The 22629-nt window shown below is 48.1% G+C and overlaps 4 protein-coding genes and 4 non-coding genes across 17 annotated transcripts in view; 2 read left to right on the forward strand and 6 right to left on the reverse strand.

Moving 5' to 3' along the window:
* MAP2K1 (mitogen-activated protein kinase kinase 1) overlaps positions 1 to 10933 on the forward strand; it is a 73550-nt gene extending 62617 nt beyond the window's left edge. For both annotated transcript variants that reach the window (XM_069597640.1, XM_069597641.1), the window contains exons 6-11: positions 2764 to 2888; positions 5683 to 5884; positions 6906 to 6970; positions 8779 to 8840; positions 9224 to 9269; positions 9910 to 10933. In XM_069597640.1, coding sequence (XP_069453741.1) covers positions 2764 to 2888; positions 5683 to 5884; positions 6906 to 6970; positions 8779 to 8840; positions 9224 to 9269; positions 9910 to 10023 — 614 coding nt within the window. In that variant the 3' untranslated portion in view covers positions 10024 to 10933. The remainder of the gene's footprint in view (positions 1 to 2763; positions 2889 to 5682; positions 5885 to 6905; positions 6971 to 8778; positions 8841 to 9223; positions 9270 to 9909) is intronic.
* SNAPC5 (small nuclear RNA activating complex polypeptide 5) lies at positions 9254 to 16811 on the reverse strand. 3 transcript variants are annotated; one of them, XM_069597644.1, is made up of 4 exons: positions 15866 to 16811; positions 14534 to 14623; positions 13630 to 13763; positions 9254 to 10116 (listed from the first exon to the last, which is right to left on the reverse strand). In XM_069597644.1, the coding sequence occupies exons 1-3, from the start codon at positions 15953 to 15955 to the stop codon at positions 13647 to 13649; spliced, it is 297 nt and encodes a 98-aa protein (XP_069453745.1). In that variant the 5' UTR covers positions 15956 to 16811; the 3' UTR covers positions 9254 to 10116; positions 13630 to 13646. The 3 variants fall into 3 exon arrangements, with proteins under 3 accessions (XP_069453745.1, XP_069453744.1, XP_069453746.1); XM_069597643.1 differs by having other exon boundaries at positions 13630 to 13766; positions 15866 to 16810; XM_069597645.1 differs by lacking the exon at positions 14534 to 14623 and having other exon boundaries at positions 15866 to 16027.
* Positions 16812 to 17190: 379 nt separating this feature from the next.
* On the reverse strand, positions 17191 to 22051 carry RPL4 (ribosomal protein L4). The gene is made up of 10 exons (XM_069597639.1): positions 21765 to 22051; positions 20231 to 20402; positions 19932 to 20038; positions 19462 to 19600; positions 18998 to 19122; positions 18597 to 18726; positions 18185 to 18341; positions 17815 to 17898; positions 17582 to 17702; positions 17191 to 17499 (listed from the first exon to the last, which is right to left on the reverse strand). The coding sequence occupies exons 1-10, from the start codon at positions 21765 to 21767 to the stop codon at positions 17269 to 17271; spliced, it is 1269 nt and encodes a 422-aa protein (XP_069453740.1). The 5' UTR covers positions 21768 to 22051; the 3' UTR covers positions 17191 to 17268.
* Positions 18468 to 18537, reverse strand: LOC138444458 (small nucleolar RNA SNORD18). The gene has a single exon (XR_011258483.1). It is a non-coding gene; the product is annotated as a small nucleolar RNA SNORD18 (small nucleolar RNA).
* LOC138444459 (small nucleolar RNA SNORD18) lies at positions 19209 to 19280 on the reverse strand. The gene has a single exon (XR_011258484.1). It is a non-coding gene; the product is annotated as a small nucleolar RNA SNORD18 (small nucleolar RNA).
* Positions 19662 to 19759, reverse strand: LOC138444462 (small nucleolar RNA SNORD16). Its single transcript, XR_011258487.1, has one exon. It is a non-coding gene; the product is annotated as a small nucleolar RNA SNORD16 (small nucleolar RNA).
* Positions 20112 to 20182, reverse strand: LOC138444460 (small nucleolar RNA SNORD18). Its single transcript, XR_011258485.1, has one exon. It is a non-coding gene; the product is annotated as a small nucleolar RNA SNORD18 (small nucleolar RNA).
* The window catches only part of ZWILCH (zwilch kinetochore protein), a 42299-nt gene continuing 41717 nt past the window's right edge, over positions 22048 to 22629 (forward strand). For 2 of the 7 annotated variants that reach the window (XM_069597628.1, XM_069597630.1), the window contains exon 1: positions 22048 to 22357. In XM_069597628.1, the coding sequence (XP_069453729.1) occupies positions 22305 to 22357 (53 nt within the window). In that variant the 5' untranslated portion in view covers positions 22048 to 22304. The remainder of the gene's footprint in view (positions 22358 to 22629) is intronic. The other 5 variants (XM_069597632.1, XM_069597634.1, XM_069597629.1 and 2 more) reach the window with 4 other exon arrangements.

Consider the following 22629-nt stretch of genomic DNA (forward strand, 5'->3'; position numbering starts at 1 on the left):
GCAGGCCGAGGGGCCTGGCCTGTGCTGAGAGGCAGATGGGAGCCGCTGCAGGCTCTGTGCAGGGGCGGTCCCCCTGGAGGCGCACAGGTCACTGTGTAAGACCGGCTGGAAGAGGAAGCTGCTGGGGACGGGAGCAGAGGAAGGAGGGGTGGGGACTGTGGGAAGCAAATCCAGGAGGCTGCTAGTGGGAGGAAACAGCCTCTCAGGCCTTATCTGACCTCTTTTCTGTCCCCAGAAAAGAGCCCGACTTCGCTGGGGTGCCAGGGCGGAGCATGTCCTGTCCTGGCAGCTCCAGCCACATGTCCTGGAGTGGAAGAAGTTAGGATGTCTCCAAACAGCTTCTTGTTAGGCCTTCAGGGTCACCTTGAGGGGCCCTGTGTGTGCATTTGGCTTCCAGGGTGAATGTGGTCCAAGCAGGGAAACACCCCGTCCCCACTGCATCTGCATGGGTGTTTCAGCCTCCCAGGCAGTGTTCCTGGGGCGAGTGGGGGAAGCGGGAGCTGACAGCCAGAGAGGGAGGAAAGTGGCATTATATAACTTTGCAAAAAAGGAGGCTGGCTTGCCACGTGAACAGAAATCAGATACAAGGAGAGCCACAGAGGCCGTGCAGCCTCTCCCGAGCAGCGGCTGTAGCCTGGGGAGTGGTGTCTGAGCAGCAGGGGCAAGTGAGGGAGCGGGTGTCTGGAGCCGTGAGCTGCCGGTCTTGGAGTGCAACCGTGAAAGAATCCTTCTTTGTGATCCTGTCACGTGTGTGCTCTTTAAATGCCCACAGTTCATCCGGCGGATCCTGGTCTCCATCTGGTGAGGCTACAAGAGCTGTGGTGGTTATCACCACTTTACCGATCCGCAGACCACAGACTGCAAAAGCCAAGGGCTCGCCCAAGGCTGCATGTGGAACATGTGGCAGGGCCAGGACGCGAATACAGGTCTCCTGTCTCTGTAGCTAGTGCCGCTCTTTTGCTTTTATAAGAAGACCTAATAGGTCATTTCTGAACAGGCCATGGGAACACTGGAAGGTGAGGGCGCTTGGGGCCTTGTGGTCAGTCACTCAGGGTATGAGTGATGTATGAGCAGGGTGAGTGGGGAGAAGACAGGTCCAGGCATCACAAGGTCTGAATTCTGGTTCCCACTTTATCCAGTTTTTGCTGTGTGACCTCAGTCAAGTCCCTGGACCCCTTTGGGCCTTAGGCTTTTCATCTCCACCAGGAAGGGGAGGAGCCAGATGCCTTCTCAGGCTACTTCTGACACCTGTGTCTATATGGGAGACATGGGGGCGTGCCAGTGGGTTTGGAAAGATCTTGAATTCTGTGCTGCTGTGTTCTGTGACACGGGTCTTAGAAAGACAGTACCCACGGTGTGAAGTGTGTGTGTGTCCCCGGTGAGTTTAGCCCCATTCATTCACAGACATCGAGGAGTACTTCCTGTATTGTCCTGCCAGGTATTGTTCTGTATCTGCAGTTAAAGGAGTGAGGCAAACTGCCAGCTTCCCTGCCCTGGTGGAGCCAGTGGTGGGTGGAGAGAGGCTGGAGCTGGCGTGGCTGTGGTTAGGACCTGACCCTGGCTGGGGATGATGAGGGGTCAGGTAGAGGTGGGCAGGCGAGGACTTCCTGGGATATGCGAGAGGGATTTTTTTGTTTGTTTTTTTACCCTTGGAAAGATACTTATGGATGTTAGAATCTGTGTAAGAATAAATAAACACATTCTTGTGGGTATTGAAGGGGAGCATAATAAAATCTTAATAGTAGCTCTGGTAGGTTGGGATTATGAGGGTTTCACTCTTGCCTCTGGTTCTCCAGATGCCCTGTGTTTGTATTACGCCCGTCAGAGATTCCCTGTCAGGGTTTATGATTTTGCTCTGGGGTTTGGCCTGCTCTCGAGTGGGTCTCCTTGTTTGCTAATGTCTGTCCACAAACCTGGTGCCTGGGGCCCCTTTACCAAGTCCCAGCCTCTGCTCTTCCTGCTTCATGGGACAGTTGTTTGAATCAGAGGAGAGGGTAAAAGGAAAATGTTGAGAAATCTACCTCTTGGCAAAGGGAAGGGCCAGCGGACTAATACTGGTGGTGGGCGCCAGGGTGGCCGTGGGGCTGGCTCGAGTGCAGCGAAGGGGAACGGGGCCGGTGCTGGGGACACTGTCCTGACCCCGAGGAGCAGCTGTAAGCCCTCCCTAGTTCTCGGGCCCCGACAGCGAGAGACTGTCCTTAACTAACAGGTAGACGCAGGCTCTTAGAGAAGTGACTTCAGTGAAAGAGAATCGGAAGTTGGCTCCCATCCCCTGGCACGCACACTTTTAAAACCCCCATCTTCTGTGCTTGTCGGGTCAAGAATAGCAGTGCCCGCCTCCATCCCACCCTCCTTTGGTCTTTGGTGTGTAGCCTCAGCAAACATACAGGCCTTCCTATTCCTTCCTCCCTGTGATCCGGTGATAGGCGCTGTGTCTTGCCAACAGAGGCGGCTGAAGCAACAGACCTTTCAGCCTTGATTACTCATGGTAACTGACTCCTTCCTGTGGGTCATCTGGCCAAGACTGGATTCTGAGTGGAAAACACTGGCTCTCTGTCTTGCTTCTGTAGCAGCTTGTCACTCCTCTGCTGACGGGTCTTCCCCGAGCCCTGAGCCGGGGGAACAGGGGCCGCGGTGTCCCGTGTCCGTGAGCCAAGGGCTGGCTCCGTGATGGGGGCGTCCGCGGTCAGGGCTAGTCTGGCTGGGCAGCGCTTCCCAGCCTACCTGTCAGTTCTCTACCTTCCGGTTTTCTTTCCCCTACAGATGTCAAGCCGTCCAACATCCTAGTGAACAGCCGTGGGGAGATCAAGCTCTGTGACTTTGGGGTCAGCGGGCAGCTCATCGACTCCATGGCCAACTCTTTCGTGGGCACCAGGTCCTACATGTCGGTATGAGCGCCTCGTTCCATTTCTCGAGGTTCTTGTCTGATCAGGAATAGGAGCCAAGCGGGTGTCTTCCCATGTGGAGCCAGACCCTTGTGCTTGGGTGATGGGGATGGGGGAAAAAGAAATGAGGGATGCGCTGTGTGGTCCCTCCCTGAGGAGATCAGTCTCAGGGGAGATGGGCTCGGCCTTTCACAGGCCTTGGAGGATAGTCAGGGCACTGGGACCTTGACTCACTGGAAGAGACAGTGGATCACAGCTTCAGCTCAAACTGGCGCTTGGATGTTTCCAGAGCTTGGCTTTCATTCTGTAGACTTGGAGCTCCAGCCACCCTCAGGACCTCTGCCTGCTGTCTTTAGACCCTCAGAATGACATGCCCAGAAATGCCCCCACCCCAGATTGCCCCGCCTTTCCCATTAGCAGTAAATGGCATCACTGTCTCCTTAGTCTCCCAGGATAGAAATCTGAGCATCAGCTTTCAGCCTCTCTGCCCATCTCCCCGTCCTTCCAGCACCTAGTGACCCCGCCTCCTGTCCTGTGAGTCTCTTCAGAATTGTCTTTCCCTATGCAGTCTCTTCTCTCCTGCCTTGCTGCATGTCTCCCAGTTATCTGCCCCTCTCCCACCACAGCACAACTTCCTGGTCCCCTGGCATCTGGTTCAGCTGACAGCCTGAGGTCCCCGAGTCCTCCCACCTGCTTCCAGCTGCTCTGGCTCCCCCCACCCACCCCCACCTGCGCCCTCAGCAGCATGGCTGTGTTCCCTTGCTTCCCCCACACAGCCAGCTCCCTGAGGGGCAGGGATAAGCCTACGGGTGCCTCTGTTGTCCTGAGGGTCCAGTTTGGGGCCTGGGCCATGGTCGGTGCTCAGGGAATGCTTGGCCAAGTGGGTGAACGTGTGGTTGACGAATGGGCGGGAACATGGCTAACGCTCCTAAGAACGATTCAGAAAGGGGAAACGTGGCTTTGGGTGAGGGCTGACTGGGGCCCAGTAGAGGAGCCTTACTTGAAGTGAGTGGGGGTCTTTGGAGGTGAAAGGAGGGGTTGGCACAGGGGCTCAGGGCGTCTTAGCACGTTGTGTTTTGCGTGCAGTCTTTCAAGCACTTTCACATCCTGCAGTGATGATCCCATTTGAACCGTATGGTTGTCCCATTTTAGAGATGAGGAAATCTAGACTCAGGGAGGTGAGGTGACCCATGCACTTCCCATTGCAGAGCCAGGGTTGAAAGCCAGGCCTCCCGGCCGCTGAGTCCACCTTGCACTGCAGGCCCTCACTTGTTCTTCGGTACAGTTTGGCAGCTGCTCCTGGCCCCCGTGTGGCAGGTCCTGCTCCTGTCCATTTCCTGCTTGCCTGTCCCCTGCCCACAAGTGATTCCAGCCACTGGCAACGTGACTCACCGGGCGCTGACCCACATCTGCATCCCCCCCATTCCAGTGGCTAAAAGACATGAAACCCGTGGGCCCTTCAGCTTCTTCCCTGAATGTCTAAAAACTGAGCGGCTAGCACCCTGGTCTACTCAACTGCTAACTCTTTGGCTTTAAAATCAGTTAATAGGCCCTGGAACTTATATTGATCCTGGGTTTAGTGGTTTGGGTTTTGTGGTTACGTGGTCAGTTCCAAAATAGTTCAGTGTTGGAGTTGGTACAAAACCCTATGGGAGAGATGAATTTGGTGTCTGTGTAAGTGTATGAGGGCTTCCCTGGTGGCTCAGATAGTAAAGAATCCACCTGCAATACGGGAGACCTGGGTTCGATCCCTGGGTCAGGAAGATCCCCTGGAGGAGGGCATGGCAACCCACTCCAGTATTCCTGCCTGGAGAATCCCATGGACAGAGGAGCCAGGAGTTGGACATGATTGAGTGACTAACCACAGAAGTGTATGATGGTCAGAATAAAGATTTTTTTGATAGGGTTCTTGAAATACATGTTTAATGCTCAATAAAAATAAGCAGTATGTACTTCTCTCCCACTATTTCCACCAGTAACAACTCATATTTGCATAACATTGTACAACATCTAACATACATTTTCATCTGGTTTGACCTTCTCGGTGCCCTAGGTAGCAGAGTAGGTATTTTGTTTTGTTGTTACTATCATCATTAGCCCCATTTTACAGCTGAGGAAACAGGCTCAGGATCACCTAGCTTTTCAGTCCCATCTTGGGACTTGAACCTAGATCTCCTGACCCCAGATCCTTTGCCTTTTCTAGTTTTCCATGTTGTCCAGAACAGAGATAGTGGCAGAGCTGGTCTTAGAGCTCAGCTCTTCTTACTTGCAAGGCCAGTGTTCTTTCTACCCACTTATACCTCATTTGTGACCCACGTTCCAGAAACTTCATATTTTGGGTTCAGGACTCAAGATGAGTCTCTCGTGCTGGGCTTTGGATAGGCTATCCTGCACATGCAAGACCAGTATGGGCAGAGCTGGAACCACAGCTGAGGCTCAGCCAGGGTCCAGCTGGGTTGGATGCTGTTAGTTCAGGGTAGGTTGGGGGGAGACATCAGTTAGGGGTCAGAGCCATGAAGGCCAGCTAGGATTTGGTAAACAGATTATTTGGGGGCAGAAGGGGAGCCAAATTAAAGAGGTTAATGGAGGTCCTGAAACAGGATGTGAGCTCTGCTAAGGGGCAGAAAATGCATGAGTAGAGCCAAGGCTGGGACCAGGCAGGGTGGCCCCGCACTCCTGCACTGCAGACAGGCCTCAGCGGGGCAGGAAGTCCCAGGCATTCATGAGGACTCACCCATCCCTCTCTGCATGGGCCAGGCTAGCTCACAGGTGATAACTGTGTCTGTCTCTCCTGCAGCCAGAGCGACTCCAGGGGACCCATTACTCCGTGCAGTCGGACATCTGGAGCATGGGGCTCTCTCTGGTTGAGATGGCGGTCGGGAGGTATCCCATCCCTCCTCCAGATGCCAAGGAGCTGGAGCTGATGTTTGGGTGCCAGGTGGAGGGAGATGCGGCTGAGACCCCACCCAGGCCAAGGACCCCCGGGAGACCCCTCAGCTGTGAGTGGCCCAGTGTGGCCCCAGCTTGGACTGTGGGGTGGTCCCTTCCATCAGGGGTTTCTGGAAGGCTGATTCCTGTCTCTGGCTGCCAGGCTGGGGCAAGGGGGAAGCAGAGCATGGGGTCCAGTGTAGGAGATTATTATCATTGCCAACATCTTCCTTCCTACCATTTGTTAAGTGCCCACTGTGTTCCTGGCACTGCGCATAGTATTTTATATGTATTATCTAATTTAAAAAATCATGACTTTAGGTAGATTTTTTTTTTAATTGAGGTAAAATTCACCTAACATAAAATGCACATTTTAAAGTGTACGGTCCAGTGGTTTTTAGCATACTTCTCCATATCATGCAGTCATCACCACTTTGTAATTCAAGAACGTTTCCATCACCTCCACAAGAAGCCATTTCCATTAGCAGTCAGTCACAGCTCCCTTACCTGACACCCTAGCCGTCACCAGGCTACTGTTCCCATAGACTTGCCTAGCATTGTCTAATTTTAATAGCAGTTGTGTGTGAGCACTATTATAATTTCCATTTTAGCTATGAGGAAATTGAGGCACAGGGTGCTTGACTTGCCACATACACTTGTAAGTGGCCAAGTCTGACTGTGAGGTTAGCACTGTGAAGCACTGCCCGCCTCTCTGGACTAAAGTAAACCCAGTACTTGGAAGATCCTGGCCCTGCCATTACCTTCGGACGTTGTCCCTGCCAGGACACTGCTGTCTGAGGCCCACACAAGGGCGTGTATGGGGGAGAAACAGAGAGGGCAAGGGTAGCCAGTGGTGGGTCGCCAGAGGGGCTGGTCATGAGTCTTGGGTGTGGCAGAACCCAGACTCAGACCCTGGCCAGCTGTGGCTCTGGCTGGCCCCCTCTGTGTCCAGGCCTTACCTGTGGCTCTTCTGTCTCTGTCATCCACGACTTTGTTCCAGTCCCTAAGATCCATGCCCACCCCTAGCCTCGAACTGGCAGTTAACCTTCTGTTTCTGAGAAGTTTTCTTGTTTCTTTTCATAAAATTTACAGCTTATGGAATGGACAGCCGACCTCCAATGGCAATTTTTGAGTTGTTGGATTACATAGTCAATGAGGTAAGGTACTGCTTGGCTTCTGTGACCTTGGAATTTATTTGCTTTTAAGGAAAAAACTCACAATTGATCTGTCTGGGAAACCTCTGAATTGTTCCCACAGCATGGGCTGTCCCTTCCCCAGGAACATCTTCACATAGCTCTGAGTCCCTCATCCTCTCTGATTCAGGAGCCTCCACCTGCCCATTGAATGCATTCTCATCCTTCATTCACCAGGCATTTTTTTTTTTCCACCAACCATTGTGCAGTTACTGTGTGCTAATAAGCACCTTGGGGTGGTGGTAGGAAACAAGGTAGGGATCCAGGCAGAGATGGAAAAACAAGTCTCAGGTCTTAGATTGGGTAGGGAAAGCAAGGCAAACACACGCATTTGCTCTATATAAAGCAATGAGCATAACAGGTGACAGTGTAGAAAAATATGGGAAATATTCATTATAAATTATATGGAAAAAGTAGGTTGTAGAAGAGTATGTATACTATGATTGATTCTTTAAAAAAAATCTGTGTGTGCATATTATGTGCACACAAAGTCTGGAAAGTAATATGACAGTGGTTATCTCATAGTGATGGAATTACAGGTGATTAAATTGCTGCTGCTGCTGCTCAGTCGCTTTAGTTGTGTCCGACTCTGTGCGACCCCATAGATGGCAGCCCACCAGGCTCCCCCGTCCCTTTAATACAAAGAAGATATATCATCTGTGAAATATATATGCCAGTATATTTAAATGTAAAAGGGATTGACAAGTACTCATCAGTATGGGCCTGGGGGAATTAGAAGCTCTGGACTAGCACCGGTTGCTCAGAGGGTGGGGCAGGGCTGGAGGAGCTGGAGAGCGGGACAGAACTTCAGATGGTAAGGCCGGCACTGCTGGCATCAGGAGCAGCATGGGTAGAGGAAGAGGGGCGAGCTCTGGCCTGTTTGGGAGGCAGCTGGAGGCCCCCACTCCACTGAGGAGCATGGTAACAGGCATTGCCCCATTCTCTTCGAGACTAGTGGAATAACTCTTCATGCTTTATCATTTCTCTCTAAAACTAGGCCCCCAAAAGGTCAAAAGGTCCCTTTGGTCATTACAAATTCAACAGGGAAAATCCTGGCTCACCACAGCAGTTTAAAAAAAATCACTGCCACTGGTTCACAGGTTCCTGGGCTCATTTCAGCTCTTCACTGCCTGACTGCTCAGCTTTGCTAAGCACTGTGGGACAGAGAAGGGAAGCGGAGGGTCTGATCTAAGCTGCATAAGGATGCAGGGAAGGTAGACTGTGTTGTATTTATATCAGGAAAGTCATCCTTTCCTGCTGGGACCCAACATTCTTCCAGACCCAGCTCTCTACACGTTGCCGTTTCACTAACCTTTCTGCACTCCTTCAGCACTCAGGAGGAGGTAGACATTTTGTCGGTCAGCCTTCTGTGATGCCCACAGGTGCTGTCAGGGCTGGACTATGCCTGGTGGTTTGCACATCCTCCTCACTCCGGCTCCTAGTAGTTGCGGGCTGTTTCCCTGCCACACTCCCAGATGTATGGTGGTGGAGCCTCACAGCTAAAAAGGGTCAGCTGAGGCTCAGAAAGGAAGTGATTTATTCAGCCATTCACTTTTAGTCAGATTTAGACTGGTGAGTAGTCAGAACACTGACCTGGCCCCAGTTCTGACTGGTTTGAGACTGACCGCTCCAACAGGGTAAGCGGTAGCAGCCGTTGGCCTCTCAGCCCTGCCTTTCCTGGACTGGGTAAGGGCGGCACTGCCCAGGGGTGGGAGTGGAGAAGGGAGGTGGGTAGAGCAGGACACTTCTTAGGTCTCTGTGTGTACTTGCAGCCTCCTCCAAAACTGCCCAGTGGAGTATTCAGTCTGGAATTTCAAGATTTTGTGAATAAATGGTAAGTCACCTCCTTGTTCTCTGAAAGTACTTTGGTTTTGTCAGGCTCCCCATCCCTCTCGGGGAGCACAGCTTTGCCTTTCACTCTTTAGCTGCTGCCCTTCTTCCAGAGTGCTAGGACTCAGGTGACGTGTCTGACTGTAGCAGGGGGCAGAACAGCTGCTGCGCTCAGCACCTGCTGTAAAGGGACTGCCCTATTGCCTTTTGGCCTTAATTTAATTCAACAAGTGTTTATTAACCTACTGTGGCACGACACTCTGCTAAGAACAGGAAGGTGGGTAAGGCTTAGGCACTCTTCCTCAGAGCCCATGGGGTGTGGGGAGGACAGCACGCACACATGAACCAGCAGAAGGCAACAGCTCACGCTGTCTTTCTTCCTTTAAGCTTAATAAAAAACCCCGCAGAGAGAGCAGATCTGAAGCAACTCATGGTAAGTGATTTATTTCGGATCCTTACACTGTCATTTGCTGCATTTCATCTGTTCTCCTGTCAGTCACCCATCCAGGGCTTGCTGAGCCCATACCCTACTTTGCCTCGACTGCTGTGGCCCAGCTGAACCGGGGCCTGCAGGACCCCAAACACGGCTCCTCGGTCTTCCCATCAGTTTAATGGAAGAGCAGGGATAACCCTGCAGCCAGAGGGGATCCAGGGAAAGAAAGGGCCAGCTTGCCCCTCAGGAGGACAAGGCCTTGCTGCAGTATTGACTGGCTTCTTTTGTATTCAGCATCCTCACCAAGTAACTGTCTCCTGTATGGTAGCAGAGGAGTGGGAATCCTCTAAGTGTCGGCACTTACATGCTGTGTAGCGCCTGGTCAGTGTAACGTCCGCTTTCGAGTCCATCGATTCTCTCGTTCCTTCAACAGCCGCAAGGCAGAGCTGCTGTCTCCGTTTCAAGGAGAGCAGGCTCAGGGAAGGGGTAAGACCAGCGGAGCCAGGGCTCTAGGCAGGCATTTGGACAAGGGTAGGCTCCCGGAGCTCCTTCCAAGAGCAGCACAGCCTCCAGACCCAGGACTCCTGAATTTTCTTTCTTGGCTTTTAAGCACACTTTCTGTCTATTTCCTTACACACAGGTTCATGCTTTTATCAAGAGATCTGATGCTGAGGAAGTGGATTTTGCAGGTTGGCTCTGCTCCACCATCGGCCTTAACCAGCCCAGCACACCCACCCATGCAGCTGGTGTCTAAGTGGTTGGGAAGCAGCAGTCCCTGCCCAGGGGCATGCCGTGTTGCTTCTGGGCGGCCTTCCCATGCCTGTCTTTGTTCAGATGTGCATTTCACCTAGGACAAAGGATGAAGAACACAGCATGTGCCAAAACTCTATTCGTGTCGTTTTCAATATTACCATCTTTACTCTTACTACTACTGTTACTCCCCTAAGTGGATTGGCTTTGTGCTTGGGGCTGTTTTTGTGTGTACTGATGATGAAAACATGTGCAATGCTGAATTACAGTGAAACTCTGGTGACTGTGGGTAGTCATTCTTACTGAAAACTGCACTGCTTTCCCACACCGTGAACTGGCCGGTCGCCTCTATTTTCAGGATTCTTTGACGCTTGGTGGTACTTCATTCTTGCCAGGCATACCTTCTAACTGAGTAGGAAGGAGCCTTGTAAGATCCTTCACAGGCAGTGCATGTGAAGCATGCTTTGCTGCTATAAAAATGAGCATCAGAAAGTGTGTATCATGTTATTTTATTATGTTCTTGCTTTTGGTGTAGAATTCAGCAAATTTTCATCAAAATCTAGCCAGAGCCCTCCACTGCCATGATAGCTGGGGCTTCACCAGTCTGTCTGCTGTGACGGTTTGTAGACTGCTGGTTGTATTTCTATATTTATTTTTAAATATACCGTGTGGATATTTAGTGCTATGTCTCTTTAAGTTTGGATTAGTGTTTCTAAAATGGTGGAGTTACTCTGAATGTTACAAATGGATCAAGGCATTAAAATAAATGAGATCTACCTTTCACCAAACCCAAGTACTGATGCCATTATAAACAACAGTGTGTATAGTGCCTAATGAAAATCCTTTTACCATTTTAATCCAGATGTTTAACAAACCTAATCTCTTACTCCAATAAATATACTATCAAATTCAAAGGATGAAAACAATTTCTGCTTTTGTGGGGGCATTTTCAGTGTCTGTAGTGGATAAATCATCAAGTGATTTAGCAGCCAGGCATTAATAAGGGGGGAAACGCAAAGACAGGAAGGAGCCTGGAAGGCGGAAATACCACACTAAGGACAAGTTCAGTGCTTTGGACCAGTGTGGCTTCCTGGAATTCTAATCTTTGGACTTTGTCCAGTTCTTCTCAGCAAGCACCCTTATCTTCCAGCCACCTTTCCTGTGGGCCTGTGAACAGATCCCATCGATTTCTCCCATCTCCTCTCATACGAGAGGAAAGCAGGAGAGGGGGGCTGGACTGGGGCAGCTGGCACTGGGGCCTCTACCCAAGGCTGCGCCACGCTGCTTACTCCACTGAGCGATGGCTCCCCGCTCACCAGTTACACCTGACACACGTCCCTGCAGAGGAGCAAGGTGCTTGGCACTGACTTCCGTGCCTGTGGGCTGGCAGTGAAATTGCAAAAACAACAACAACAACAACAACAAACATCCACAAAGCCATGTCCTAACTGGCCACCTTTCTTTCTTTGAAAAGTAACTTTTGAGATTTAGATCATATATGAGGCTGCCTAAGTCAGCACCTCTTCCCTCATTTTCTTGAGAGAGCAGGTGATAGAAAACCAAAATAAATATATGTCTAAACACTTATTTCATTTTCAAATTAAAACCAGCAAATCTCCTAAGTAGGTAGTTCCATTGCAGATCTACGAGAGCCTGAGATACAGCCAGGATTTTAAATACTGGTCAATACTATATATACAAGGCTGCCTCAGCCAATCAATCATTTTTCCCCCTGAGAGGTTAACATCTGTTCTATAAGTCAACAGTCTAACTCACATGTTTTCAACATACAAACATTCAGATGAGGTTTAAGAACCATACCCTCCTCACACCCAGGGTCTTTTCCTAACAGAGAGGATGTCACCACCTCTGAGAATGTCTCACTGAAGTGTGTAAACTAAGGAGTGGTGTGACCTGGTGTTTAAAACCTGGATGTGAACACTTTCAAGCTCAGTGTCTTTTGAGTGGTGTTTTATATCTCTCTTCACATTCAAAGGCACTTCACTTTGAGAGTCAAAAGATTTCTTCCTAGTAATTTTCACTAAGAATGATCTCATTCTCAAGAATGATGTTTCCTACATCGCTCACGCTATATTTTTAGAGCTCCCCAGGCCAAACTCCTTTTTCACACTTCCTTACTGAGATAGAATACTTGGATATTTTAATTTTGGGGCTATGGCTTTCGCAGTCTCCCCCAGCCAGGGACTGAACCGGGGCCCTCAGCAGTGAAAGCATGGGAATCCTCATCATTGGACTGCTAGGGAATTACCAATAGTTAGATTTTTAAGTGATACCTCATTAGCATCTCACGAGGACACCGGAAACTGCTAGAGCAGATATGAATACTCTCATTTTATAGGCACAAGAGCGAGAACTCCCGAAAAGGTGAAAAGCAAGCAACCAACTGGTCGTCAAGCTAGAATTCATACCCAAATTTTCCAACTCTTAAAAACCCATGCTTGTATCTTATATTAGACTCCAAAATGTATACCTTGATGCTTTTTGTTGCACAATGATATTCACATTGTGTTTTCCAAGAAATATGCTCATTTAAGCTTCTGGCTACTTCATGTAAGAGTAGCTCAACACAACTTTAATGAAACATCAATTAACAAATATGTCTATGCTCTCTCCTAGAACAGTTATGCAAGAAGCTGTGCTTGAGGTTGTGTTTTGTTTGGCTTTTCTATTTCTGGGCAGGGCAAATTACTTTTATAAAATCAAGCAACTACATATTTGTGTATTCACTGGAAAAGGGACAATATGCAAAAATGAGTGTCAACTTAATATGAAGTGTCTCTTATTCTGTTAACTGTCAGTTCTTCATTACGAAATCCAATCTCCCGAGCCTCGTGATCCTTCTTCAGTGGCACAATGCCTAAGTCTAGAAATGGGTTTAAACCATGCTACTGTATCGTTCACCCCAGAGGAACTGATCCTTTGGTCTGTTGTTGTCTGGAAAGTGGCAAGCCGCGTAACAGCTATTTATCTGTGACTTATTTCTAAGCACATTTTTACCATAATGATGTCTCAACCGAGGTGTGATGGCAGCCACACATGGACCGAGGTGTGAGGCAGCCACACACGGCATGTTAGCAGTCAGTTTACGACGTCACTGAGGGGTGGCAGCAGCTGTGCTCTCAGGGGGCCCTCTGCCCTCCTCTTTGTCATCTCTCTCCCAGACTGTAGCCTCGCTATGCTCACAAGGGTTCAGTGGCATGCAAACAGTGTTTAATTGGTTTTCTTAATAGAGGCATTGTTGGCTGCAAGGCTGCCCTGTATTTAAACTCTGCCCTTTTTGCAGATGCCAGACCTTCTCAATAGCATTTCAAAGGAAGTTTTTTGCTTAGAATACAATTATTCAATCTGACCAGCCTATAAACACAGCACCACCCATACTGCTCAATACTGAAACACTCCGTCTCTGCTTTTCTATATGTCACCAACTTTTGTTAAAGCACTCTGAAACCTGAGTTATTGATGGAACCATGTTTACAACTACACATTCTCCTGAAGTTCTTGATTCCTTTTAAAGCAGGCTATAGGGCCCATGAGAATTCTTTGAAGAGAGAAAGTCTCTGAGACTTAGAAATTAACTTGCATGACTAACCCGGGCTCTTCTCCCCTTCAGGAATCTTCCTCCTCCTCTTCCTCCTCCTCCTCTTCTTCTGGCACATGGCTCCTTGTGCTCAGCTCCAGTGCAGTTTGGTTGATTGATGCTTCATTGTCTACATGCATCAGCATCTGCTTTAGTCAAGGACATTATGGATTAGCAGGAAGAACATTAGCCTGAAAAGAAATTCTTAATATTTTATAATAAAATCTCAATTGTATATTCAGTCCCAATACTATCACTAAGAAGTGTGGCCACTTTCCTGTTTCTCCAAATTCTACCCTGACCCCCTCCCCCCAACCCCCACTGCCACAATGAGAGCACAGTGAATGCACTAGATTTGATAGATTACCTGATTTACACACATGGTTCTTACATAAGAATTATACACTGGCTTAGATGTGCTGCTTTCCAATGGTTTTAAATGCTTAACACACAGCTGGGAGAACATTCAAATGTGGTTTATCTAGAAGATTTTCCTGAGGGCACTTGGTCAGAGGATATGAGGAGGACTAGAACTCTAGTTATAGGCTTTGTGGTTGAAGCTACAGTCTATTATCAAATCCTAAACTTACTTACTCACAGAGCAGCAGGAATTTTGACATATTCCTGCAAAGATCTTCACACTCTCCCCAGTTCATTGGTGTGACTAGAGAGAATGGAAGAGTAGGAAGGTGGAAGGGATACAATAGTACAGCCAACCGAAGTGTACCCAGCTGGTAGATGTTCCCTGTTTAAAAGAGTAATATACACTAGCCAGTTAATTAAACCATAAGGTTCTTATTAGCACTCCCCAGAGTTCTTTGGGTTTGATAAGGGTATCTACAATTTCTAATCCCTCAGCAGCATAAGAGCAGAATGGACTGCATTCTCCCCCCAGGCCCACACTGATCAAGCTTACATCATGTGATGGTTCAGGTGCAGGCTGAGAGGGCAGTATCTCACCTTCTCTTCTAGAACTAATCATCGACTGGAGGGCCAGCTCTTCAACCTAGAAAGAGTGGAGGGCACTTTCTTTTACGATGTCTCTGGGCTACTGATGTGGGTGAAATGTACTGAGCATGCTCGGAGAGGTTGGCATCAGAACTGGAAAAAATGTAACCTCTGTGAAGCTCTAGAGGGAAGGAACGGGGCTCCTCAAGCCTTCAGGGCCTCTAAAGGAAACAACATAGAAAGCTTCCTGCCCCTTTCTCCTAGGGTGAACAGGTGTTCCAGCTGAGGCGAGGGTTCCACTCGCCCAGACCTAGCAGCTCAGGGGAGGAAAACACAAGCAGGCCCTTAAAAAAGCCAAGTGTCTTCTGATTCCACACGACCCAGTCTGTCTACCCCGTAATGAGATAGCAAAGGCAGGAAGAATGGAAAATGGCAGCGTTTCCTAGCCATTGTTGGCACGCACACATTAGGCGTGTGCAGGCACTGCCTGTGTCCTGAGGGAAAGCACACTATTTTCATAGGTCTCAGTTTACAAAGGGCCTTCATAACCCGAAAGTGCCCAGCAGGGATTAGGAGGAACATCCACTAAAGGGGGTTTCGCCCGCACAGATCTGGGAAATGGCTCTAGTGGGTTTCAATCTAAACCCCTCAACAAAGCAGCTGAGTCGGTAACAGATCCGGGGAGAAAAGCTACCGGGAACTATTTGGCTTGGTCAAAAAGTTCGTTCATCTTACATCTTAAGTTCATCGTTCATCTGTAGCATCTTACAGAAGACCCGAACGAACTTTTTGGCAAACCCAGTACTGTCGCAGGGTCTCTTCTGGCAAGGCCTTGCTGTCTCCTTTTGCACAGTGGAACATCCGCGAGTGGGCTGCCTTTGTGAGCCAGAGCTGTATCAAGCGACCATACGAGATAGTGAAGAGAGGCTAGTAAATGCTGCAGGGGCTCGGGAGGGGAGGCAGGGGCCGTCTAGGCGAGCTTCGGGAGGTCGCCGTTCCTCAGCGTGTGGTGCGGGCCGCCCACGTTTACAGGGCTGTAGTGGTCCGGTGGGGGTAGTAGTGTATTCGACAAACTCAGATGAGTGAGCCTCAGCCTAAACCTACAAGATCAATATTCTTAGAGGGGTGGACCCATAGTCTCAAATCCATTCCCCCTTAGTGCCTGTCTACGTCCCCGGGTCCGGGCGCGACGGCCAGGTGAGGAAAAGCTAATCGGCCGCAGACGCCTGGGCTCCGCGTAGAGCCCGGCGGCCTGGGGCGCGGGAACAACTGAGTGGAGAAATGGGGGTCGCGGCGTCACCTTGAGCCGGTTTAGCTGGTCGTGAAGAGCCGCTTTCAAGCGGAGCAGCGTCTCCTCCTCCTTGCGCAGCTCCTGTAGCCGGCTCAACATCTCGACCCGTCACGCCGGCGGCCCGCCGGGTCGCTCGATGATGACGCCACCTCTGCGCTACCGGAAGCGGAAAAGCGGACTGGGAGGGGCTGGCAGCACTGTGGGGCGGTGCAGCCTCTCCCTACCGGCGCCTGCGCGCGTTTCCCCTTCGTGGACTCATGGACACCCAAACTTGGTTGTAAAGCGAAAACCGCAGGACTCCGGGGACGGTAACTCCCTAAAGCGAAGGGTGTTGGCGATGTAAAGGACCTGGAGATAAAAATGGTCAAGATACCGAGTGTCAACTAATTCAGCTGAGCAGTGCTGTTTTTTCATCGGTGGAGGCTACTTTAGCTCCTCCAAACTTGCAGACCACAGTCACCAGCAAACAGGACATCAGTACATGATCCCTACTGAGCTGAAGGTTCAGGCAGGCGCAGATTCCTGGTTACAGCAGAGGGGTTTCCAAACAGGACTGTGCAAATTAGTGGACAGGGAAGTATTTTAAGCTGGATAGTGTTTTTATACTAAGCAACAGGGATCTATAAATGGGACGATGGACTGCCAGCAGGGCAAAACGAGATGCAAAACAAGACCCTGAGTAGGGAAGCACAGGTCACTTCCAAGGTGTTCAGACAGCGACCCGAGTTAAAAGCTTTGGAAAAACGTTTGGGTACATCTATATTCTGCACAAGCATATTAAACCTGAAATACACCAGTGACTATGGAAAAAAACACCTGGCACTTTTTATACCAAAAGTGAAATCACTGTCGTGTCTGACTCTTTGGGATCCCATGGACTGTAGCCCACCAGGCTCCTTCATCCATGGAATTTTCTAGGCAAGAGTACTGAAGTGGGTTGCCATTTCCTTCTCCAGCGAATCTTCCCAACCCAGGTCTCCTCCATTGCAGGCACTTTATGGTCTGAGCCACCAGGGAATCCCTTTTTATACCAAAGGGTCCAAATATTAAAACGTTAGCAAGCATCTCTTCCACCAATTGTATCAAGACTATAACATGTCTGAAGGGAAAATAAGTTTTTTATTGCTATCTTTTAAAAACTGTTCTCTGAACCTGCCCTCTTGTGGTTATCAAAAATGTCAAATCTTTATGGAACATGGCCCATTTTCCAAAGTGGTTTTGGGGGGAAGCTAAATAATGAGTTTCTGTGTATTTCTAAGTCTTTAAATCATCTGTTTCTCAAGACGTTACTTTAAAACCACAACTCACACAACACATCCAAGTCATGTTCCTCATTGCCTCTTTGTTCAGGTCTTTATTCAAAATTAGCTGTCCAAAATGATTTGGCATTTATGGAAAAAACAAATTTAAGTTTATGCAGCAGCCTTCTTTTCCTCTGAGGTGGGTTTCTTTTCTGTGGGCTTCTTTTCAGCTGCTGGTTTCTTGGTCCCTGCAGCCTTTTTTCCCACCACAGGCTTCTTCAGCTTCTTATCACCAACAGCCTTCTTTTCTTTGTTTCCCACCACAGGCTTCTTGCCCTGAACCCCCTTCTGATCTGATTTGGCTTCTAGTGCTGCTGCTGCCTTATCCATGCGGATTTTGTGCTGCAACAAATTAGGAAGAAAATATAAGAATCAAATCTTTCTAAAACTCCACAGGTCCACCAAAACCTAAGTTACTGCTTACATTCCTGGCCTGCCGAAGAATGGTGTTCCGGCGCATGGTCTTTGCGTACGGGTTAAGCTTCAACATGATTCTCAGGTTTTTCAGTGGATTCTTCTTCAGGACTCTGCGATGAATCTTCTTGCTATAAAAAAAGCAGATAACTCTATTATTAATAGTTTATACATTACCCATATTTCTGAAGTAAGTGATAGTGTCAAGCTGAACAAGAATTACTGTGAATATCAAAACTTTACCGTGGTGCTCGGAGTGCTCTTTGGATTTCTGGGCTTTTCAAGATTCTGCTAAGGTCTGTATTGAGCATCTTGTGCATGGGGAGGCTGAAAGAAAAAACATTTAACAGAGGCTTAATCCTTATTTCATAACATTAAGCTCTACAGAATCCAATCAGAATTTCCACTATACTATTTCCACATATTGCATCTGTATAAAAGGAAGAAATGGCAACATAATGCATTATTTAAAAAACATGCAAACCCATTTTGAACAATATTCACAGCATATATGTGGTGAAGTCCTTGCTGTCTAAAGTGCCAAGAGTAAGACACAACTTCGTGACTGAACAACAGCATAAACATCTATGTCCAGCGTACAAATTATACTCACTTGTAGTTACTCTTGAGGGAGGCTGCTTTACGCCAAGTGCCATATAGCTCATCTAACTTTCGGAAAGCACTTTCAGTCCAAATGCAGAAACGTCCCACGTGACCACCAGGAGCAAGTTTCAAAATGTTCAGCTTGCTTACATTAAGCAGAGTAATTCCTTTGTAAAGGGAAAAGGAGAATTAGGGATCCTGTATTTCAGTAAGTGAAATGCAGATCATCTTTATAGCACCTAAGAAGTATTTTAATCACGAATGTAAACATCAAAGGTATACTTATTCAGCCATGAATCAGAAGTTCCACAAAATCATGTGTTTCAGAAACACGGACCATAAAGTGGAATCTCATCATAGTAAAAGCTGGGTAAGCTTGCCTAACACAGGTAACTGAAACATGTAAGCAGTACAATCATTACCAGGGATGTTTCTGAAGGCCTTGATGATCCCATTGTCCTCATTATAGATGATGCAGGGTCCCCTGCGCTGGATGCGGCGCCGGTTTCTCATTTTGCCTTTGCCGGCTCTCATTCGCTGAGAGGCGTAGACCTAACAAAGTACAGTTTGGTATTCTGATTGAGATTTGAGCCTTGTATTAAATCTTCATAGTTTAAAAAACTTTAGTTTTACAGATGAGGAAATTGGAGGCACAAATGACTTGCCTAAATTTAACATAGCAATGAGCTTTCAAACTCAGGGAATATGGTTCCAGAGTCCTTGCTCTCATATCCACTAAGGTTTACTTATACTGTCTTTCAGTAACCTTTTGAAATGTAAAAAAGTTTGGCAACAAACTTGTATGAAGAACCACAAAACCTACCTTTTTGATATCATTCCAGGCCTTAAGTTTCTTCAGAAGCAAAACAGCCTCCTTGGTCTTCTTGTAGCCTTCAACTTTATCTTCCACCACCAAAGGAAGTTCAGGAACTTCCTCTATACGATGACCTGACAAAGTCAATTAACACTGACCTGGTTACCCTGAACCCTTTGAAAAATGTAATCAACCCCACAAAATCAAGTGGCACATTTGCCAAATCAGAACTACCACAAAGATCATGTGTTTCAGAAACACGGACCAATTGAGTGGTATCTCATCATTTTGACAAGCGATGTAAAAATTACCTCATTACATAGTATTCACTGAGTTGTTAGACTGAAGTGGTTACAACTAGCATTTAGTAGAGGGAAATGTGGTCAGACAGTCTAGGACGAAGAGAATTCACACAGGCTATCAGGTTCAGATTTAAGGTTTACAGGATCCCTAAAAAATAAAGTATCACAAACCTTTAGACATGACCAGCGCCGGTAAGGCTGAGGCAGCCAGTGCAGAGCAGATGGCGTATCGCTTCTGCGTTGTATTCACTCTGCGGTGCCAACGTCGCCAGGTCTTGGTTGGTGCAAACATGCGGCCCCCACGACACATCTATTTTCCCAGTTAAGAATCACATTTCTCCAAGTTTAGCAATTACAATCAGGTTATGCCTTGCTCAGTAAGAATTTTCGTCACCCTTCTGAACCAGCCACTGACAGCAGGCAACTGTCGCTGAGAACAGAGTCAGACGCAAATTACGACATCATTGCAAGCAAAACCCTGTGCTGCCAAGCCGGCTTCCCAACAGCAAATCTGTATAAGTGTTTTAACCCAGACATCAGTGTCTTGAGCACAAATATTTCCAAATCACTAAAATGAATAAGCCAGGTTCAGTCTGCCAAATGCCACAGCTGTCCAGTCTAGGTGGTACAACAAAGGATACATTTCCAAAAGCACCCTGACCAGAACGGTGAGTCCCGCCACCTCGAACCCTGGGAATTCGAGCCACAGCTCTGCCGGTACCCCAAGACTCAGCACTGGTTTGATGACCTGAAATTGTTCAGAAACACAAGCTTTAGCTCCTCACCACACCATTCTGTGACTACTGCGTACGGCAGCAAACAGCATCAGAACATCCAGGGAAATCATGCTGTTCAGAAACACGGACCAACGGAGTGGAATTTCATCACTGCTGTGAAGTATCCCTTAAAAAGTCAACCCAGGAAACAGCTAAATCCATACCTGCTAATTCACTGACAGCATAGGGCTGTCTGTTGTTTTTGCGCAAGTTGGTGTGAACGAAGTTAACAATATCGGGTCGAATGGGAGCCTTAAACACAGCAGGCAAAGTGACATTTTTGCCAGATGACTCCCCCTTTTCAGAGTACACTGATATCAGTGGACGAGCACACGCCTGAAAAAAATAAAAAAATAAATTTATATTGAGAAACATCATCAAAAGCACTCTTCTCAAGCACCAACAAAAGCATTAAAGGCTCATTTACAGAAAGGTCTAGAATTTGATGAGGTAGATATTGCTTAAGCCAAATAAGTTATCAACACACCATCAGGTCTATCAACATCAATAAGTACTTGAAAGATACCTAAATTTCTCAAGTTCTGCCACAGGATTTCCATCATTTTCAAAGAGATTGCTGTATTATTAAACTTTCAAATCGGGTCTTAGAGAGCAAAATAAAAACCATAGGGTAAGGTTTGAAAATGCAGTTTAATGTCATCCAAACTCTCATCCCAAACGTGACCAAATCTTATCTACCAGGGCTCTACTTCAAACATCCATCCTTCCCGGTCATCCCATTCCAAACACATCTTCCAAAACTTACTACTAAAAACCAGCCTTGTTACTTCTTGCTCAATTTTCTCCAGAAACTTACCCCATGAAAGTAAAAGGTCCTAAGCATGACCTACAGAACCTGCTCAGCCTCGCTGCCCACAGCCCACACTCTCTTCCAGATTCTCAGGCCTACACTCAGGGCCATCCCTCTCCTTGCTCAGATTTAACAAGTATTTTACCTAAACATACCCTTCCTCACCTAGCCTCCTTCAGGTGTCTCTGATCACGTCTTATAAAGTCGAATCACCGCCTCCTCTCCAATTCCCTGTCTACAACACTACCGTCGAACATTTCAATGCATCTTGACCAACTCAATTACGATCAAAGTAGCACACTAGCGCTTTTTGCATAGTGTTCACTGAACTACCCAAAGCACATGGTGCTTTCACAAACGGTATTTATGCAGTAGCTACAAAACAAGTAAAATTTAATGCAAGACCAGAACGCTTTCAGAGGCAATCGCTAAGATAAGCACACAATAATAAGTGAAATAGAAGTTTTCTGTTTAACGAAATCTCTCTTAAAACTTAAGTATTCCTCACTAAATAGAGTATGGAGACACAAACCCCCAAATTGACTCACCTAGCCTAACGCTCTGAGAATTTCCCAGTCTTCAGCGGAACCCATACTTTCTAAGATCCAAGAGAAGCTAGAATCCCAAAGGTCCCTCTGGCTCCAAGAACTGTCTGGGGTTCCTCGGTGTTACTCCAGACGCGCCCGGCGCCGGCCCGCACACGTTGCCTCTTAAGATGGCTGCCGTAGAGCATTACTACCCACGTCCCAGCCACAAACACACGCCTTTGGTCCCCATCTCCTTCTCCTCGCTTCCCCTCCTGAAGACTTCATGCTCTGAACACCCAGGCCCATTCCTGCCAAGCTCCGAAAAAAGAAACAGGTCCAGAGATAAAGAGTTCTGCTTACCATGGCGGGGAGAGGAGAAGGCCACGCTCCTCTCACCCCGGCGGCTCCCACAGGAAAAGGAAGTGCCTAGCACTCCCACTCCATATGTAACCTTCAGCTCGTCCCCCAGCCTGCCCCGCCTCAGAATCAATTCAGGGATATAAAATATCTCTCCACCACGCTAAAACAATAAAAATAGCATATTATTTCTTCATATATGTCAAATTACGGTATTTATTGACTTCCATAGCTAAAAAGAGCTCTTAGAACCCAGGGACTCCTTTTCGCGGAGTAATCCATGAGAGGCCGTGGCCAACTCTCGCGAGACGAGTGTCTTTTCCCCCTCAACCAGTATAATTTATTTTAACTTTTTCTTACGGGAAGGGGAAACTATGAGACAGGAGACACCGCTCTGCGCTATAAAACAATAGTTTAACTGTAGAATGGAGCCTGTTGGAGGGGGTAAAAGTAGTCCCGGCAAGGAGGTCACGACCCCGTACGTCAGCGCCCGGCGCGCATTTCAGCTTGGCGGTTTCGGGTCTTCAGTCAAACTGGGGTGCGATGTGGTCGGGAGCTAACCGAGCTGCTGAGGAATTTTACGCTGGTCTCCTGCAGTGAGTTGTAGCCCCTAGTTTTGGCTTGACTTTGGTGACAGCACTTCTCCCCTGGGGTATCTCGATCTTCGCCCCAAGCCTCTTGCCGCAGACTTGGGGATTAGCGCCTTCCCAGTTTCCACCGGCGCGAATTTGTAAATTGAGTTCGCTTTCCGGGGATCTGGGAGCGGCAGAGAGGCCGGTTTTCTGCTCCATTGTGAGTTTGACCCGGTAGGCCCTGTTGCTTTTAGTCTCGTTTAGAAGAAAACGTGTTCTTTGTCGCCGGCGGTGGA

The sequence above is a fragment of the Ovis canadensis genome, chromosome 7 (genome assembly GCF_042477335.2).
Source record: "Ovis canadensis isolate MfBH-ARS-UI-01 breed Bighorn chromosome 7, ARS-UI_OviCan_v2, whole genome shotgun sequence".
Classification (NCBI taxonomy): domain Eukaryota; kingdom Metazoa; phylum Chordata; class Mammalia; order Artiodactyla; family Bovidae; genus Ovis; species Ovis canadensis.

Excerpts from the sequence above, each read along its gene's own strand:
- SNAPC5 (XM_069597643.1), bottom strand. The coding sequence starts at position 15,955 with ATGTTGAGCCGGCTACAGGAGCTGCGCAAGGAGGAGGAGACGCTGCTC. Across the intron at positions 14,624-15,865 it reads ACCAGCTAAACCGGCTCAAG|GTTGAAGAGCTGGCCCTCCA; the intron begins GTGACGCCGCGA and ends CACTCTTTCTAG. Across the intron at positions 13,767-14,533 it reads CACCTGAACCATCACATGAT|CAGATGCTGATGCATGTAGA; the intron begins GTAAGCTTGATC and ends CCTTGACTAAAG.
- RPL4 (XM_069597639.1), bottom strand. Across the intron at positions 17,899-18,184 it reads TCCCTCAAGAGTAACTACAA|CCTCCCCATGCACAAGATGC; the intron begins GTGAGTATAATT and ends TTTTTCTTTCAG. Across the intron at positions 17,703-17,814 it reads AGAGCACTCCGAGCACCACG|CAAGAAGATTCATCGCAGAG; the intron begins GTAAAGTTTTGA and ends CTTTTTTTATAG.